The 17,875-nt window shown below is 42.2% G+C and overlaps 3 protein-coding genes across 4 annotated transcripts in view; 1 reads left to right on the forward strand and 2 right to left on the reverse strand.

Annotated features, from left to right (window-relative positions):
- The window catches only part of LOC124330530 (hemocytin-like), a 30,877-nt gene extending 17,590 nt beyond the window's left edge, over positions 1–13,287 (reverse strand). The window contains exons 1-16 of one of the 2 annotated variants that reach the window (XM_046788723.1): positions 13,038–13,287; positions 12,853–12,935; positions 12,469–12,774; positions 12,058–12,115; positions 11,848–11,975; positions 11,471–11,770; positions 11,275–11,370; positions 10,960–11,151; positions 10,562–10,880; positions 10,341–10,495; positions 10,133–10,275; positions 9,903–10,065; positions 9,641–9,774; positions 8,439–8,604; positions 8,071–8,311; positions 7,724–7,919 (exon numbers count right to left, since the gene is read on the reverse strand). In XM_046788723.1, coding sequence (XP_046644679.1) covers positions 7,724–7,919; positions 8,071–8,311; positions 8,439–8,604; positions 9,641–9,774; positions 9,903–10,065; positions 10,133–10,275; positions 10,341–10,495; positions 10,562–10,880; positions 10,960–11,151; positions 11,275–11,370; positions 11,471–11,770; positions 11,848–11,975; positions 12,058–12,115; positions 12,469–12,774; positions 12,853–12,935; positions 13,038–13,159 — 2,802 coding nt within the window. In that variant the 5' untranslated portion in view covers positions 13,160–13,287. Of the gene's footprint in view, positions 1–7,723; positions 7,920–8,070; positions 8,312–8,438; positions 8,605–9,640; positions 9,775–9,902; positions 10,066–10,132; positions 10,276–10,340; positions 10,496–10,561; positions 10,881–10,959; positions 11,152–11,274; positions 11,371–11,470; positions 11,771–11,847; positions 11,976–12,057; positions 12,116–12,468; positions 12,936–13,037 lie in introns of both variants that reach the window. The other variant, XM_046788722.1, reaches the window with a different exon arrangement.
- LOC124335063 lies at positions 1,159–7,408 on the forward strand. Its single transcript, XM_046789102.1, has 3 exons — positions 1,159–1,592; positions 3,196–3,353; positions 5,864–7,408. Exons 1-3 carry the CDS (start codon positions 1,427–1,429, stop codon positions 6,962–6,964), a joined length of 1,425 nt encoding a protein of 474 aa, XP_046645058.1. The 5' UTR covers positions 1,159–1,426; the 3' UTR covers positions 6,965–7,408.
- Positions 13,288–14,929: 1,642 nt separating the features above from the next.
- Positions 14,930–17,805, reverse strand: LOC124334747 (neurogenic locus notch homolog protein 1-like). Its single transcript, XM_046789077.1, has 8 exons — positions 17,249–17,805; positions 16,870–17,147; positions 16,621–16,681; positions 16,401–16,528; positions 16,030–16,332; positions 15,847–15,942; positions 15,525–15,728; positions 14,930–15,458 (listed from the first exon to the last, which is right to left on the reverse strand). The coding sequence occupies exons 1-8, from the start codon at positions 17,377–17,379 to the stop codon at positions 15,133–15,135; spliced, it is 1,527 nt and encodes a 508-aa protein (XP_046645033.1). The 5' UTR covers positions 17,380–17,805; the 3' UTR covers positions 14,930–15,132.
- Positions 17,806–17,875: the final 70 nt, after the last annotated feature.

The raw sequence follows: 17,875 nt of genomic DNA on the forward strand, positions 1-17,875 counted from the left end.
GGGGATCTGTAATCGCCCAACATCACTGAGCTGCTGATGACTCCGCTCGTTTTTTTTTTTTTTTTCTGTTTTCAGCCGAAAAATAATAAAAAATACAATTTTGAAATTAAAGAGAAACGGTTCTATGGCGAGGCCTGAAGGAGTTTCCTGATGGATTTTGAGTTTTTTTCTCTCGGATGAAGCATGTGGGCATGGCAATTTTACTTGGAACTGTTGAATAATATGCCAGCACGTTCGATTGGTGCGATCAGAAAAGAAGAAGAAGAAGAGAGTGCCTTCAAGATACTGATGGGCATTTCAAACAATAGTTCGTTAAAGCTTTTGAATAATGCACGCGGGTTCCTTTACATAATGGAGAGGAGGACGAGCAATTGCTACCTTCAACTGTACTCTCGGAGGCAATATAATCAATTGGCTGACTGCTGACTACTACTACTACTACTACTTTCACTCTACGGCCTTATACCACTGTGTTGTTTTACAGGACTGGGGAACGACGTAGGTCGCCGTAAAAAAAGAAAAATCAAACAATCAACAGCCGATTCCCCACCTGAATAAAAATCTTTTGTTCCGAGGGGGGTCTCTGGCACCAAATGGAGACGCCAAACAAAAAGAGGCGATACAAAACATTTGCCTGCCGTTACGTACACAGAGAGTCGCATTTTACTTGATGATGAGAATAAGACGACGAATAAAACGGCGATTAGTTTAGTGGACTGTGAAACGAGTTAACGATGAGAATGAGAGTGGCTTTTTTAAAATCATTTCATTCCCTTGGGCACGTAAAACCAAAAGGTGATCGCACATAAGGGAAAAATCCGATAGTCAAGAGTAGGTGAAAGACACGAAACCGTTCGATTTAGCCGTCAATTTTCGTCCGCCCACCGAGCACGAATGCAAATGATAGGTAACACTCGGGGCGCTACAAGACCCCCAGAAATGTTGCAGTCGAAATTCTTGAATGTGTTTGGGGGAGAAAAAATCAAAGAAGAAGAAGAAAAACGATAGCAATTATTGAACAAAACCCTTGAGCTGCTGCCCCCCCCCCCCTTGAAAAACGATATTCGTGTGTTTCGTGAACGCACCTGGCTCTTTTGCCTTGCTCGCCTGGGTGTGGGCGAGCAAAGGAATATACACAAGGACACGACTCACGGCGCTGGTTAACTTCAGTTCTATCCGGACCTTCGTAGCCGGCAGACGTGCGCTTTCTCTGCTGCTGCTGCTGCTCCTGTTTTATTATTAAAATTTTTTGCCACCGTTTTTTTTTTTTGTATTCCCGAGTTTCGACCTTGCACTCGTCCCTCACGTTCAAGAGTTCAAAATCTTGGTGCCATTTCAATTCGTTTGATAGAAAGCGGTTTGGGCGTCTCGGATCAAGTGTGACACTATAAATCAAAGAGTTCGACTTGTAGGGTCTTTACCCTAGATGCTGGGCGAGGTCCGCGCCATGGCATTCGGAGAAAGTGCTCGTCAAAACACCATCAGCATTGGCGATGGGTCGTCCGTCGTTCATCACACGGTCAAAAGTGAAATCTTGAACCGCTGTCCGGCCGGTTCACCGTTGGCCGCCATGGTTAAAAACATCAATAAAGGTAAGGCCACAGCAGCAGCAGCAGCAGCAGCTGCGTAGGAGATGTGTTTAGGAATGGCCTGCTTTTGACACGGTGTCTGTTTTTTGTTTTCGACAAGAACAGCAGCAGCAGCGATTATTTACTCTTTCGTCTTATTTTAATAATCGCATAAAAGGTCGTTTGAAATCTCTGGAAGGAAAGCGTGACGTCCGCGCCCTTCGTCCTTCAACGGCACGTCCCGGACTTTGTGCCGATGCATAGATGCACACAGCGCTGAAATAAACTCATCATAAAAAGCGGATGTCGGCCTGCGCTGCCTTGCCCGCCGCGTATGCGCTCCATCCTCCGGTTTTATCCAGGATGGTGTGTAACGTTTTTAAAAATAACGTACAAAGATGTAAGGAGAGGGCGTCAATTTTCTTATCGGGGATCCGTTTTTTGTTGTTGTGAAGGAAAAAGACGCGGTTCATTGGGCCGTCATCATTGCGCAACAACCAAAAATTGAGGAAAAAACCTTGATCGTGCAAATGCTTCAAGTCCCGACAGCCCAGAAGCGATGGGGAGGTGGTGTAGGGAGGTGGGTGAAGGGGGCGGATAGGGAGGTTGAAAAAGGCACAAATGATCTGAAAGACGCCACAGGTCAAAGGTGTTGAGGTTTTTTTGAGAGGGGATTCTTTTTATTTTTTAATGATTTTTCCTTTTTTTTTTCCCGAGAACTTCCTCTCTTTCAAACGGGGCTCCCGCAAACTGAAATGTCAGAACAATGAATTGAGAGTTCAGACTCATCAAATTCATCTGGCGCCCGTGTGAGAGACCTGGGAACTAGTGCGTTGAAGAGAACGAGCATTAGTCACTCATGTCCACAGCTCACAGTGTCTGATGGGAACCTTATCATTTACTTTTTGTCCGTAACGGATGCGGACATCAGCCGGAAGACAAATAAAAATAGCATTTCGTCTACCGAGATGATGGCCCAAGAAAATAAAGAAAAATAACGAGAAAACGAAATGGAAACGCAAATCATCCGAGCGCGACCAAGCCACCATCTATTCCTGTAGACCGCAACCGTATGAATACATTCGCTTACCGACACACAACACAGACAACCCACAGCAGCCACTTCTCTTTTGATAACTGTAAAAAACACCATCTCAATATCGATGCAAATAACAACAATAATCGTGAAAAAAACAACGGGTTCTGATCAGGAGAGGACGGCGCGCCGTGTTCTACCGAAAATGACTTTCCCCTTTTTTTCTTTTATTTTACGCTGAAATAAAATTCCAGAACTGAAATGAATAAAAATATAAGAGAGGCACTATCGGGAATAGAGAGAGAGAGAGAGAGAGAAAAAGTGGGAAATTTTTTAACGAGAATTAAGCGTCGGCTCTTGAAAGTTTTCTAACGCCACAACCAATTTTAGTCGGATTTGTTACGGTTGTAGCGCCAGCAGAAAACATCGGCCACTGCTCTCTTTCTTTGATCCCCAGCGTGAACTCAGTCAGTTAAGGAATGTATAATAATAATGACTCTATTCATTGCTTCGATTCTCTGGAAAAGCGATTTTCCCATTGTGCAATTTTTTAGAAATTTCATTTCTAATTGAAACTTGATTTTGTTTTAGGAGCGCGGAGCAATCACGGAATGCGATGGAGTCCATCATCGGACACGACAAAAGGCCGCGACGGCCATTCATTCGCCTACATTTTGCACTACTTGAGCACGGGAGATCTGATCTATCCGCTTCACGAAGGCTTCCATCGTGTCGATGTTCTGCTCAAGGCAAGTATCTAATACAAAATATCAACCTAGTAAAACAAAAAAAAACAAAAAAATTTAATTTGAGTCGCTGGCGCTCTGCTTTTCCCTTAAGAAAACAATATCATTGTTTAAACGACAAAAGTAGACTCCATTTAGACAATAGCGGCCCCACAAAACGCTCGTAACGAGTTTGACCTACTTTTTCTCAAATCGTTAATATTTGTTTTCGTTTCTTCTCTGTCGGTTAATGAAGAACAACCCCCCCACGCAAAACAAAAACTCACGGCCTTTTTTCTCCGTCTCTCACTCAACTTCACATTATTTTTCGGTCCGGCTGTGTTTTGACCGAGTCGCCTCGTTTCGCTTTGAAAAAAGTTTCGTTTCTCGTCTGGAATAAATTTTTCTCATTTTGGGAAGAACGAAGGCAACTTCTTATTTAGTTTTCAAATGAAAAACAATATTGGCCAAGACTTGCATCATCCATCACCAAATACATTCGTGTGTGTCATTACGTTTCGCCCCCCTCCGCTTCTTCTTCAACTTTTTGTTTTTCTTTCTCTCCTTCACCTCAACTCCAGTCGCATAGTGAAAATGCCGTTGCTCATTATCAGCCAAACAGAGGCCACGAAAAACGCCTTTTGGGTTGCCTGTACAATGGCGTAATTCAGACGGACAACAGTGAAAGTCACTATCGCTTTTTCTCTCTCTCTCTCTCTCTTTATTTGCAATGAAATATATCGAGACGAGAAAACGGCCATTAGGGACGAGTAGTGGTATTACCATCGACAAGTTTTGTTATTCGTGCACAGCCGCGCATATCGAAAACAAACAAAAAACTCGAAATAAAATGAAAATGGAAATTGCTTTTTTTCCCGTTCGACGTTAGTTTTTTTTTCTTCTTTTCATTCTGCGTGACCAGGAAAAATTGAAAACGCAATTTTTTGTTTTTTTGTAGAGTAAAATAATTCTGTTGAGGTCAATTCTTTCCGAGCACGAAACGGTGTCGAAACACGGAAACAAGTCGTGGGAGTGTTTTGCATGAAAATCGAATGTGAATGGCTGCGTTTGTCGTTTTTTTTTTTTTTCTTATTATTCTTCTCTACCATAGATGCAAATTAGGGCACTTTCGAGACCAGAATACTAAAGTCTAAGACCACATTATACAAACAAAATGAAAACTATAGCAAAAGAGAGAGAGAAGAACGAAAGTTGTTGCGCACGCGCGCCGCCAATGCGGCTGAAACAATACGATAATGACTTGATGGGTTTGAATGACCGCGCCATTTTTTGTTTTTCGTTCTTCTTTCACTCGTTTAATGTTTTCGAGGACGAGCTATACACTCGGCACCTGCTAGAAGAGACTTGAGAGAGAGAGCTGCCCGCAAAATTACTTTGGGGGTCGCATTAGCCAAAAGGAACGACGGTCGTAACCGTTTTACTCCGTGAAAAATACCAATCAAAACTTTTGCTTCTGACGCCAGCAGACCAATTAACACCAACACATTGCGGGCCATGGGTGTCTGTTTAACGACAATACAAAAAAAAAGTTTCCAGGCTGAAAATAATCCAATCAAAAACATTGGGCGAGAAATTCGCCGGTGGTCTGGACAGTGTCTTCCATCATCAGTATCTAAATAAAGCCGAGCTATAATGTAAACTTGAAGAGAACGAACCTAAATAGCACCCAATGGGCTTGGGCCAAATGAAAAATCGGCACTCGAGTGTACAGACAACCCACATCGATTATATGCATAGACTAGACCTAAATATACGCGAATTATGCCACGCTCTTACTTGAAATTGTTCTACTTTTTTGGATAGATTGTCGATTTTAACGGTAAAAGAAAATAAAGTAAGACAAAGCGATGCGTTTATCGATTGCAAGTTTTGGGGCCAATGTTTTTTCCCTGTCTAAACAATTCATTTCACATCGTGAAACAATGAGAGTACATTCGATTCTCACGCCAATCTCGCCGAGATTGCCAAACACAACGGAGGGCCAGTAAAATTTAAAGTTTGGGCAGTAAAAAGTTTGAAAAATCAAATCCAAACCAACTAAACCAGGAAATGTCAAAATGTCAGTTGCGTCTCAGGAGAGCGATCGAACAAATTACAGGGAAAAACCAATCCGAATAATTCAAAGAAAAAATAACAAACAAGAAATAAAAAAAAGGCAACAGAATTTTGTTAAAAAATAAAGACTCGGGATTGCCACCCCCGACCACCACTTTGAGCTTCAATGCACAGGCCGATGACTATCCATTCTGGTTCCGCGGTATAGCGAGAAGCGGTTGATGACGGTCATGGAATCTTGGAAAACAAACGGCCAGCAGTGCGTAATAATCCGCCCGAAAAAGAAACGGGAGGTTCCTAACGCTATTGTCTATTTTCAAAATATATTCTCGTTCGGATATCGTGATTCTCTTATTTGATTTTTCTAACGAAAATTTCTTGATCGGATTTTTTTTTCTTCCCACTTTTATTTTGTCTTCTTCTCCCGAATTTTTTATTTTTAATTTTTCCGCGTGCAGGAGTTGACCTTCTTCGGTCTGGTGGAGGACGTCATCCGCTACGCAACACAGGAGGGGTCTGGCCGTAGCAAACAAAACAGACGACGATCTGTCCTGTTCACAACTCGCGACACGCAGTCGGAACGAAAAGTCGAGACCTTACCCAAAAGAGTGCCAATGGCCAAATGCCAAAGCATCCAGGATGTTCATTTCATCGGCAGCTGTTCCACGGGCAGAGTGGCCGGTGTTGATGTCGTCCAGAGTGTCAGCATGTCCGATCTGAACATGGAGCGGGCAGAAAATGAAATCCGAGAACAGCCTTCGACGGAAAAATGCAGCCGAACGACCAACATCCAGCACGGTCATCGATTTCTCAACGCCATCAAACGCTATTTGAGTCTTAAATCGTCCGGCTCGAGCGGAAGTCACCGCCAAAATGGAAACAAACGCAATTCGGATGGGCCAAATAAGTCGGCGGCCATTTGGAGCCCACGGCAAGTCAACACGGCCAGCGGCGGAGTCTTCCGTCCCAACTCGGCCAGGGGATCAACCTTGATTCTCATTGCCACTCCGGACAGTGTGACAGTTTTCGGACAGAGAAATCAACTGGAAATGATGCTTCCGGATTTTCCCATTGAAGCCCTGCGCAGTTTCAGCTCGGCATTTATTGACAGCAAACTCGTTTACCAGCCGGACGATACTTCCAGCGGAGGAGACGTCGATGGCTACTCTTCCTCGTCTTTTACATCCGTTTCTTCGCTACCCAAACGGAGCAGCAGCACCAGTAGCGAGAGCACTGCGGTTCCTACCACAGCCCACTCGGACTTGCTCTTCCGGCTCTTCCAGCGTCACATCCAGCCGCTGGGTTTCAACGTCACCGTCCAGTCTCACTGGCGCAGCAACGACACCCTGGAAACTCACCATCAATGGCTACTGCACAAGAAACACAACTCTAAACAGTCGATCGGCACCAGCAGCGGAAGGAGGCGACACACCCACGCCGGAATGGCCTCCGCAATGTCGACAACTACAATCAACCAGCAAACTTCCGTAACGCGAAGAGCATCCGTTCTGCAACGCCTCTTTAACAAGAGCGCACTTACACTTCACACAGACCTCTAAAAACCCGGGCAATTAAACCCATTTCAATTAGCTAATTGATTACTGAGAAGGAAAAACAATTAATAACAACTCCACCCCCATCAATATTCGACCTTCTTCCCCATCCCCCCCATGTTGATAGTGTACAAAAAAATTTTAATTTGAAATATTATACAGAGCCTTGGCAATAATTTTATCAAGGGCAAAATACTCGACTAGCTACTAACGTTGCAATAATTGTTGTAGGATCATTAAAAAAAGAAAAAGAAATTACAGCAAAAAAAAACGTTTTCATTACAAAAATTATTCTACCGAGGTGACTCATGTTTGTTAGCTTTTTTTTTGTCATCTGCACTCTGCTGGCTGTATGTGCCCCTTTCGTTCTCACTTCCTCTTAACTATAAATGGCTGGTGAAATCGTACTATATAAACAAAGTTGAGCTATTTCGATTCGCTCTTGTTCAATCATGTGTGGCATACTTTTCTTTCGCTCCACTTCACACGCCCTTTAAAACAAAAAATGGCAGAACTCGTCCACCATAAAGCTGCAAAATAGGGGGGAGCCGAAATTCGGCTTGACAGATCGTAAAAATCGTGAAAAAGGAACAAACTATATGCTGGCTGCATAGTAGTTGTAAACGAAGGCAAGCGACGCAGCACACAATCATAACGGCTGTTATGAAACAAAAAGAGAAAGAACGAAAAAACAGAACAGAACAGAGAAGAAGCAATGTTATCTTACGAGATAGATAGAAGAAGGTAGTGAGAGCTTTAGCCTACCTGAGATATGGCTCCGGAGCAGGGTACGTTTTCTGCCTCGACGCTGTAGTTGTCACCTTTCATTAGATAGTAGGAGCACTTGCCCATGAAGTCGTAATGATGGCCATCGAAGGTGGTGTAATGAGGATCTCCCAGGACTGCACAGCGGGACCCGCAACGAACATCGGTGCACTGCCACTCGCCAGCCACGCAGGTGCTGAAAAACAGTTAAAAAAGTTTTTTTTTTTGTTGTTTCTTTTGTTGTTCGTTTTTTAAAAAGGAGAATCATTCATTAACGGAAAATTATCGGTTAGTTTCTTATTTGTCCACTGTGTAAGACAAGCTGGGAAGATTTTGAGAAAACTGACCAAGTGTTGCAATCATTGGGCACTTGTTCACCCGGTTGGTACGTCTTCTGGCGCAACGTGCATGGGCATTCTGAACGTGGGATGCATTGGTCCTTGTGTAGAGCAGAGTCTTTGGGGCAGTAACATCCTTCGATACACAAATCTGTCGGTCTGACGGGCTCGGCCGTAACGGGACTGGAGCATGTTTCATCGCTGATTGGACCGCACATTTTGTAGACACGGCCGTTCTGACAATCAATGGCTGCAAACGGCAATTGCAGAAAAATGGCAGTTCAATGGAACAAAAAAAGACACACATCCAATGATTACGAAATCGGATATTTCTGGTGCAAGAAACCTCACAACTGTAAACAATGCAACAAACTTACGACATAGGCTAGGGCTCCTCCAACCGTCTGGCAACTCGACATTGTGTCGCAAGCATTCGTGGAAGTAGGTTTCTAAAGCGGAACAAGCGCAGTCCTCCCGATTCGAGTTCGAGCACTGGCAATAATCCCATCGGCATGCTTCGTAGTATGATCTTGGGTCCACTACCTGCAAATATCAAAATACAATTTATGAAAAGGAGGAAGTCTAAGCCTAAGGTTCGGTTATAGGGGAAAGTGGTACTAGTTACAAGGCTTCTCAATAGTAAAACAGACTGTGAGCGAGAATTTGGCTTGCAACATTCCCTTCTATTGATCCAAAAGAACATAAATTTATCATAAAATATATTGAATCTGCCTACATATCACTCATTTCCAACATCTGCTTGTGGTTAATACATCAAAGCCAAATCACTGCAACAATCACATGCATCTGCAGATTACTTATGACTTGAATTTACCTTATGAAACTACCTCAATTCATAAAATATCTTAGTTTAATCCATATCTAATAAATGTGAGGCCTTAGTAGGTAGAAAATATCTTGTTAACATGGCCATGCTTTCTAAAGAAACCTGAACACTTCTTAAGATTTAGATTTTCTTTAAACAAAATTTGCTAATATCTTTGAACATGTACCTATTCTTCTGCCTTCTTCTGTGAAAACAAAACTCGATTTTCTTGTTTTCTAACATTTTGCAAAAGGTAAAGGCGGGTAAACTTTAGGTCTACTTGATTTGAATATGACCATATGGCAGACGACTGTTTAATGCAAATTGCCTCGTGTTGTCAAATTAATTTGCTTCGAAATGGGGAGACTTAGAAACATATTATTTTAAATAGTAAAATTTTATTGTTAAACAAATTAATTATTCTATTGAAAAGAAGAAATGATTCTTAATTCGAATTACTTATTTTGTTATTTAAAAAATATATTTCCATGGTTGCAAAATAAATAAATAAAAGAGCAGGCGACACTAATTTAAGCGCCAAATTTCTTTCTCAATATTTTGACTTTTAGATTTTAACTCGTAACGAAAAACGCCTGCGTATTACATAATTCGTAACTCCTAATTTTTCTTGTAATTAAATTACATTGCGACCTATTGAAAAATGCCTCGTCGCCAATATGCCCCACTCTCTCCTACCTGCACCCATAGTAAATACCAAAGTGCGCATATGTTTTGATCCATATGTGTGCATACCTTTCGACATTTTTCAAATTTCTCGTCTTTGAGGATACGTTCACACATTTGAGTGGCTTCGTTAGACACCTGTTGATCTTGCGGAGTGTCCCACTTGCAAGCGTGTTTTTCGTTCGGGTTGCTTAGGCATTGATCTGGGTAAAGACGACGATTATTGATTAAGAAAATACAGAAAAGGACACCAAAAAAAAAAAAAAAAAAACAACGTCCAGAAACATAGTTGAAAGCAGATGGCGTTTTCAAATCGCAGCATTGTGCATACCTGTCAAACCGCTTGCTTCCCAGCTGTTGACAAAACCAAGGAGGCTAGAACCTCTGGTACCGTCGCGATTTTCAAAGTCATCCACCCACATTCCATTGATACGCCCACAGAGACCCGCTGTGCGATTCCACAGCGCGTGATTCACGTCGATAGTGACGGTCGCCTATACAATATCACCAAATGTTATTCACGAACATAATCGACATCATTCCAGAGTTTCAGAGCCTTGCCTTAGTGTCCCACTTGACCGTAAAACCCAATCCTTCAGCTTGGACAATCACAAAATTCGCTACCCGCTCGAACAGCAGTCCGTCGACTTGGTTAGGTAGAGTAAGAGATTGATCTCCTTTTCGAACGTAAGGAACACCATTGGCTGTCAAATAATGGGGGGAAAATGAAGACTACGTGATTTAAGAACACATTTTTTAATTGTTTTACCGTTGGTATCGATTTCGTAAGTGAAATCCTCGACAAGGACGTTGACGAATCGCTTGCAATTGGAGTTAGAGGGACATTTATGGACACCGTAGATGACGCTGAAAGTGGACGCCACGGCATCCCTGAGCATCACGTAGCTGCAATCGCTGTGCACACTGCAGGTACACAATAATAATGTGATGACTCCAGAGCAGCGGATGATTGTAATACAATTTTATTACCTGTAGACTTTACCGTCGAACGTTTTATAGTGAGCGCCTCCCCAAGCCAAACATGTCCCGGGTCGGGCGGCGGTTTCCCGAACGAGAGAATCCTCGGGAATGTTGATGACGTATTCCCCATTGGAGCCGCCAGAAAAGAAGTTTTCAAAGTATTTTTCGTATTGTTTCTTACTCCAAACTCCTTTGCCGGGTATCAACGACCATTCCGTCTCCTCTTTCACCGTTTTCTGGCCATTCCATTCGAGTTCCGAACTTTGCTCGATCAACATTTGGGAATGACTTGTCGAGTTGGATTTGAAGTACTGAACTTGCTGACTCGCTACATTTGAATTCAAAATGAAATTGCAAAGTCATCCAATGTTTTTTAATAAAAAAGACCATATCATTTAAATGTTTACCAAAGATGCACTGGGGTATAGGATCGGGGACGAATTGGGCCTTGGCATACTCGCAAGTATACCGAGGAGCTGGTGGGAACTCGAAAACACCATCAGCACCGCAGTTGAGTGAACAGCTGAACGAAGCACTTCCGCCGGAGCAATTGTAGCCGCCGTTGAAGTTCATCCGCTCAGGGGCGCAATTCTCCACAGCTGTAAAGGTTTTCCATCAGAGAAACACATGAGAGTTGCATGGACTCGGGCATTAGAAATAAATGTAATATATAGGGGCGTCGAGACAATGCTGCATTTGAGTTTGAAATTGAAAGGACCTACGATAATTGCATTGCGGTCCTCGAAATTCTTGGGGACACTCACAAAAGTTATTCGGCAGACATCTTCCTCCGTTTGCACACGGTGGGTCGCATACGGCTGTGAGAAAAAACCAAAAGATAAAAGAGTTATACAGAAATCAAGAAAATATAGTTGTGGCTTGATGGACAACAATAAGACATTCGTTATATGTAATTACGTTGGCAGTCGGGAACTTTCTGAAAGGTTCCGGGTTGCTGTTGGCGCTGGATCCAATTTCCAGAGTCGCAAATCATTGTGAGTTTCTTGGAGCCACCAGGAAAGGTGAAACCTCTGTTGCAGGTCGAGATGCATTCTTTCTCGTTGCAAACGACTCGTGAATTCATCGGAGTTGGTGGCTTATCGAGGCAAGGTTTGCTTTTGGCGAACTGACATTCTGAACCTTCGAAATTGTCCGGGCAGTTGCAAACACCGGGCGCTATGCAAAAGCCCAAATTTTGGCACGGCGGCATACAGATAGCTGTTTGAAAATCAAATGAAAAATAATGAAGACATCGATTCGAAATTCACATTCTTCCTGTATTCGATGCCACTCACGTTCGCAATCGGGCATTTTGTCCCAGTTGGCAACTTTCCAGATCCCAGGTGCTTCGCAACGGATTTGCATTTGTGTTGATTTGTCTGGGAACGAGAAGTCCTCCAAGCATTTGACGTCACAGTTGCCACTGTAAAGAATTTCACAAATGTTTTGATTTAATTTCAAGCTCGTCGACCTTGTGCGCTAAACATAACGCAATAAGTACTCACCTATTTGGTGAGCATTTGACATTTGCATTGGCTGGTGTCGGAGGCCTTTCGGTGCACCCTAATATAAAATAACAGGATTATTTTATTGTGCGACTCGTTTTCAGTCTCACTTGCGTAACGACGACGATATTTTGGGAACGATACTTCCACTTGAAAGGCATCGGCCGTGTGTGAGAGCTTTGGAATTTTACAGAGATTCTACGTAAAATCGATTCGTAACAACTAAGTTAGATTATAACAATCTAATGAGTATTCAAATTATTCTGTGTGAGATTCTGATTAAATGAATTACAGAGAACAAACAACAAAAGCCGAAAGGGAAAGCGAGCTGTCTTGATTTTAATCTAACTGAGAGTTGTCAATAACAGGTCGCTGACATTTAAATTTCGTAATAAAGGAATCCTTACGAACCTCCTTTGAAGTAGAGCGGCGCATTTTTGTTAGGAGTAAGCTTGCTGGGAGCTTTCAATCCTGAACTGGGTGCGGCTGCTGGCGAGCGAGCGGGTGATGCAGCGTCAGCAAATGCGCATTCCGGGCGGAGTCGCATGACCGACTCGGGCCAGTCGCAAACCATCGTGTCCGGATTGAACATTGTCGGAGGATTGCAGGTTTTTTCCACTTGCTCGATGCCAGTAAGACGATCGACGCAATGGTAAAACTTATAACAATCGGTCGGGTGAGCGCTATGCGGCCTGGCTGGATCGCACCGCTTCGGTCCTTTTCCAAATAAATTGCCAAATGCACTCTTAATTCCCTTGCCTATGTCCTGGGCTAGGCCTACACCTTGGTTTATACCTTGGTTCATAGACTGGCCAACCGAGAAGGCCCGTTCGGCTTTCTGAGGCTGTTCCACTGCTATTTTCCTGCCTTTGAGTCCGCTAAAAGGATTTCAACCAGCAGCACGTCAGAGTTTGGGTTAGAACACAACGTCGTCGACAGTAAAGTGATCATTAACTAAATGGAACGTAACAAGGACTTACCCTTGGTCTTGTTGAGGCTCCTGTAAGTCGATCGATGCGCCCGTTTCGTCAAGTATGGATTGGGGAACAGCGAGGACCAAGCTTAAGCTGAGCAACGTCACGATACATTTAAATGGATCCATGACGGTGAAGCTTAACGACTCGGTTTATTAGCATTCGGCACTGGTGAACTGCTTAATTATTACTTCAAGAAACAACTTGAACAAAATTCTCTCGTCAATGAAAACTGTCGAAAGCGAAAAACAATTTGTTACTGGACATGAATTGGAGGCGATGTGTTGTTTTATAAGTTTCATTACTTGCTTTGATGTGGAGACCGATCCTGCACGTCCCATCGTGAGTTTCATGACGTAGAGAGGATGAGATAAGGGATTCCAGAGAATCGAATGCGAGGAAGTTTAGACATCGCGCAGGGAACGGATTTGGTACCAAGAGAAATATATATATTTCCGAGCCCAGTATTTAAAATGAAACACATAGATTCGCCTTCTAATCGCTTGGCTGCAGTCGAGCTGTAAAACGCCCTCTTCCTTTGCGTCTCGTTGACAGTCGCGTCGACATGGTGACCTAATAATTAATGCATGTATTTTGTAGCCACAAGTGTCTGTTGCTGCACTCGTGACACGCGAGCGTTTAGCATCGTGCATAATCAAATTTTGAATTACCTCCTTCAACTCGTGTGTCCCTTTCTATCGGCAGCGTTTAGAACAGAGCCAAACAAGTCAATCGAATATATAAACAATAATCATAATAAATAAGGATAAAATGTTTTCATGTGGGGGCAATAAATTCTAAAATTCTAATTGCAAGGTAGTGGAGTTTGGATTTACCTTTTCTAAATAATTATTATCGTGCAAGTTGCGCTAAATGGATGACGTCACTAATGCAAAATCATAGGGTATTTCGAAATACTTGCTTATAAAATTTTTTTTTACACAACGTCATTATGTGGGAAGGTTGCTTCTTTGGAAATTTGAAACTTCCGTCCAGTTGCATATTGTTTTCGCAGAACCGAAAAATATCATAGTTGCACCGTGACCCGATGACATTTAGATTTCAAAAATCAACTTATCTTACAATCCATTCACCAAACATGCGGGCGGGACGCATTCCTTATCTAACTGTCTCATTTGCCTTTGCTTTTGTAGTCTGGATGTCCGTTACATTTCGGGCAGACTCTGTGTGACACCAACTATTTCGAGGAAATTAAAGCTTATCAATCTCCTCGTGTCCTTTAAATGTCGTGCTCAAATTAACACGAATGGGTTATGTTTTTCAAAAATAAGCATAGTGGACCTCAGACCATAACTAAGTAAACAACACGAAATCAGAAGAGTTTCAACTACCTTTTTGTGTGATAACTCAAAACCACATTTGACAGCTCGAAATAACAGTTGCGAGGAAACAGCAAAGTAACGCACGAATGAATTTGTCAGAGAAAAAGAACAAAGGGGTGTTTCCTTACCACTACCGCTATGCTAAGGTGGGGTGTGCAAATATAAGCCACGTGATAAACATATCAACCACCCTTATTTGCATTTTTTTCAAAAGTGTAATAATGAACTTTGCGGGTCAAATAATAAAGATATCAGTGTGTATTGAATGGAAAGTATAACATCATTTAAACTTAATCAATCATTTATTCATTGGATTCTAAGACTTGATGGGGAGATTAATAACAATTTTCGTTTTACAATTCTTGTTCGGATGAGGCTCGAGTATGATTTGAAATCGAGCCCTTCAAGAAAGAGTCTAATTTGTTGCTGGCGATTCAATAACATTAATCTTTCGTAGCTGTTTAGACACCGACATTCAATTTAATTACAATATACCTTTAAACCTTTTTTTTTTTATAAGACTCGATCAAGCACATCAAGAACAGAATTATTTACAAAATTGTTAAAGACATGAGAGGGGGGGTAGCATCAAAAGAAGCAGTGGCATTTACACAATAGGCAGCGATAAGCGATTCCCTGAATTAAATCATATCGAAACTTTGAAGAGTTCATCTGTATGTGCTACATCAACTAAACATAAGAGTTTAAGACAACAAGCCAAAAATGATCTAGCATAACATTTTAGAAATGAATTAGAATCAGTTCTTGTAGGGGGGAGCAGATTTGTTATAGTGATACTTTTTCTGGTACAAATTCGAGCCATAATTGAAGCGTGAGGGCATTGACTTGCCCAGCAAGTCCCGAGTAGCTTTATAATTATCCTTCTCACTATTTAAAATCCGATTCTTTGGGATAAATCCCAAGAAACCCTGAAAGCCATTTGACACCACCGAGAAATCTGTTTCTTGATTGGATGTTTCCTTTCCAGTCCATTCCATATCGGAGGTTTGCGTGATCACCATTTGCGAATGACTTGTAGAGTTGGATTTGAAAGACTGGACTGGCTGCTCCTGCTGCTGATTCTCTGCAATAAATTCCCAGGCGATTTTTAACTTGGCTATTAACCAAAGGTCTTCATTCCAATATTTACCAAATATACACTGCGGTACCATCTCGGGAAAGAACTTGGCTTCGGCGTACTCGCAAGAGTAAACAGGAGCCGGTGGGAACTCGAATACGCCGTCCGTACCACAATTCAGTGAGCACAATACACAGCAACTTAACGAAGAACTTCCGCAGGAACAGTTGTAGACACCATTGAAGCCCATTCGCTCAGGGGCGCAATTCTCCACAGCTGTAAAGGTTTCAATCGGACAACATGACAAGTTGTATAGACAAAATTGCGTAACAAAGAAAGTTGACACGACGAGACAATACTCGATTTTTACTCGGTTGAAATCGAAAGCACCTACGATAATTGCATTGCGGTCCCCGGAACCCTTGGGGACACTCACAAACGTTGTTAGCCAGGCACCTTCCTCCGTTTTCACAAGGTGGGTCACATGCGGCTGTGAGAAATAATCAAAAGGAATGACCGAAACCAGAAATTGAGTCGTGTCTTGATGAACGATAATAAGTCAATTATGTATACTTACACAGGCAATCAGGAACTTTCTGAAACTTTCCCGTCTGGTGCTGGCAGTGCACCCAACGTCCAGAGTCGCAAGTCCATTTCAGTTCCGTAGTTCCACTGGCAAAAGCAAATCCTTTGTTGCAGGTCGATATGCATTCTGATGTCCCGTTGCAAACAACCTGCGAGTTGATCGAAGTTGGTGGCTTATCATGGCAAAGATTATCCTTGGCGAACTGACATTGTGGTCCTTCAAAATTTTCTGAACAGGTGCAGATATCCGGAGCTGAGCAAAAGCCGAAATTTTGGCATGGAGGCATACAGATAGCTGTAGAAATAAAATAAAGAAGCAAAATATTTCTTTTTGCATTGTGTTTCCATTTTTATTTTACTCACGTTCGCAATCAGGTATTTTTTCCGAGTCGCCAACTTTCCAAATACCCGGTGCTTCACAGTGGATTCGCAATTGCTTCAATTTATCCAGGAAAAAGAAGTTTTTCACGCACTTGACATCACAGTGACCGCTTTGAAGAAGTTCAATCATATTGGTAAGAATTAGAAATTATTAGTTACGAGTGCATGTCGTATTGTCCAAATTATGGTGTAATCTACTCACTTATTTGGAGCGCATTTTATATTGGCAGTATTTGCCGGCTTCGGAGGCTTCTCCATGCAACCTAAGGTAAAAAAATAACGGGATTATTCATACCTTAATTCAATTCCAATTTCTTTTGCGTTTCTTTTTACAATGACTTTGATAAATTAGAAAATGCCATGACTTGAATGGCTTCAGTCTGCCAGTCATGACATCTATAATTCTATACTGTTTGGGCATTTTAGGTACACGACAGTCGCCAGGCCGAACCTCCTTTGAAGCTGATCAGTGCAGATTTGTTGCGTGGAGTTTTCAATTCGGTAGAGACGACGGCCGAGCCTTCATCCGATAAATTGGCAAATACATTTCCATTATCCTTGGATAATCCTTGGGTTTGGTTCATCGTCTTGAGGTTCTGTTCATCACTTTGGCTTACACTTTGGCTTACACCTCGGCTTGTACCTTTGCTTAATGCCATCACCTTGAACAAACGTTCCGCTTTCTGGCGTGGACCTACATACTGAAGTACATAGTTATCTCCTTTGGGTCTGTTTAAAGGAGGATTCAAACCATTAATGAAATACATTTACCATTAAGCAATAAAATAAACCCTTAAAAAATAAAAAATGTTTCTTTTAAAGACCATTACCTTTCGTCTTGTTGATATTCTTCGTAGTCCACTAATTCGTCGCTCTCTTCAGGTTCGCCTTGAGGTGCCGCGTACAACGGCAACACTAGGATAAAGCTGAATAACGCCACGAGACACTTAGTCAGATTCATGACAACGAATGAGTGCTTCAATTAGCATTCGGCACTACTTAATCAACTACCCAAAAGATGAATTTTTCTTTCAAATCAAATCGGATGAAATCAGACAGCGATTTGTAACTGGACATCGATTGGTGACGATGTCTTGTTTTAAAAGACTCTTTATTTGCTGTCCTACCCTGGCTCAGCCAACCCCAAACACCCAACTCGATGCGTAGCTGGAAAAGGATGAGATAAGAGATTCCCGAGAAACGGACATTGGAAAGTTTAGTGAACGGGTTTGGTAATTAAACAAATATGGCGAGCCCTGCGTTTTTTTTTTTAAATAAAATATGTAGATTCGCCTTCTAATCACTTCAACACAGCCGAGCAAACGCCCTCTTCCATTTTCACTCTCTGACACGAACCAGATCTATTTTGAGTAACGTCATCTGAAATTAAGTCAAAAGGAATTATATGGCAATTTTGTACTACAGATAACTAGACATCATTCTGTCTTGATTCGTTA

Source organism: Daphnia pulicaria, chromosome 1 (genome assembly GCF_021234035.1).
Source record: "Daphnia pulicaria isolate SC F1-1A chromosome 1, SC_F0-13Bv2, whole genome shotgun sequence".
Lineage (NCBI taxonomy): Eukaryota > Metazoa > Arthropoda > Branchiopoda > Diplostraca > Daphniidae > Daphnia > Daphnia pulicaria.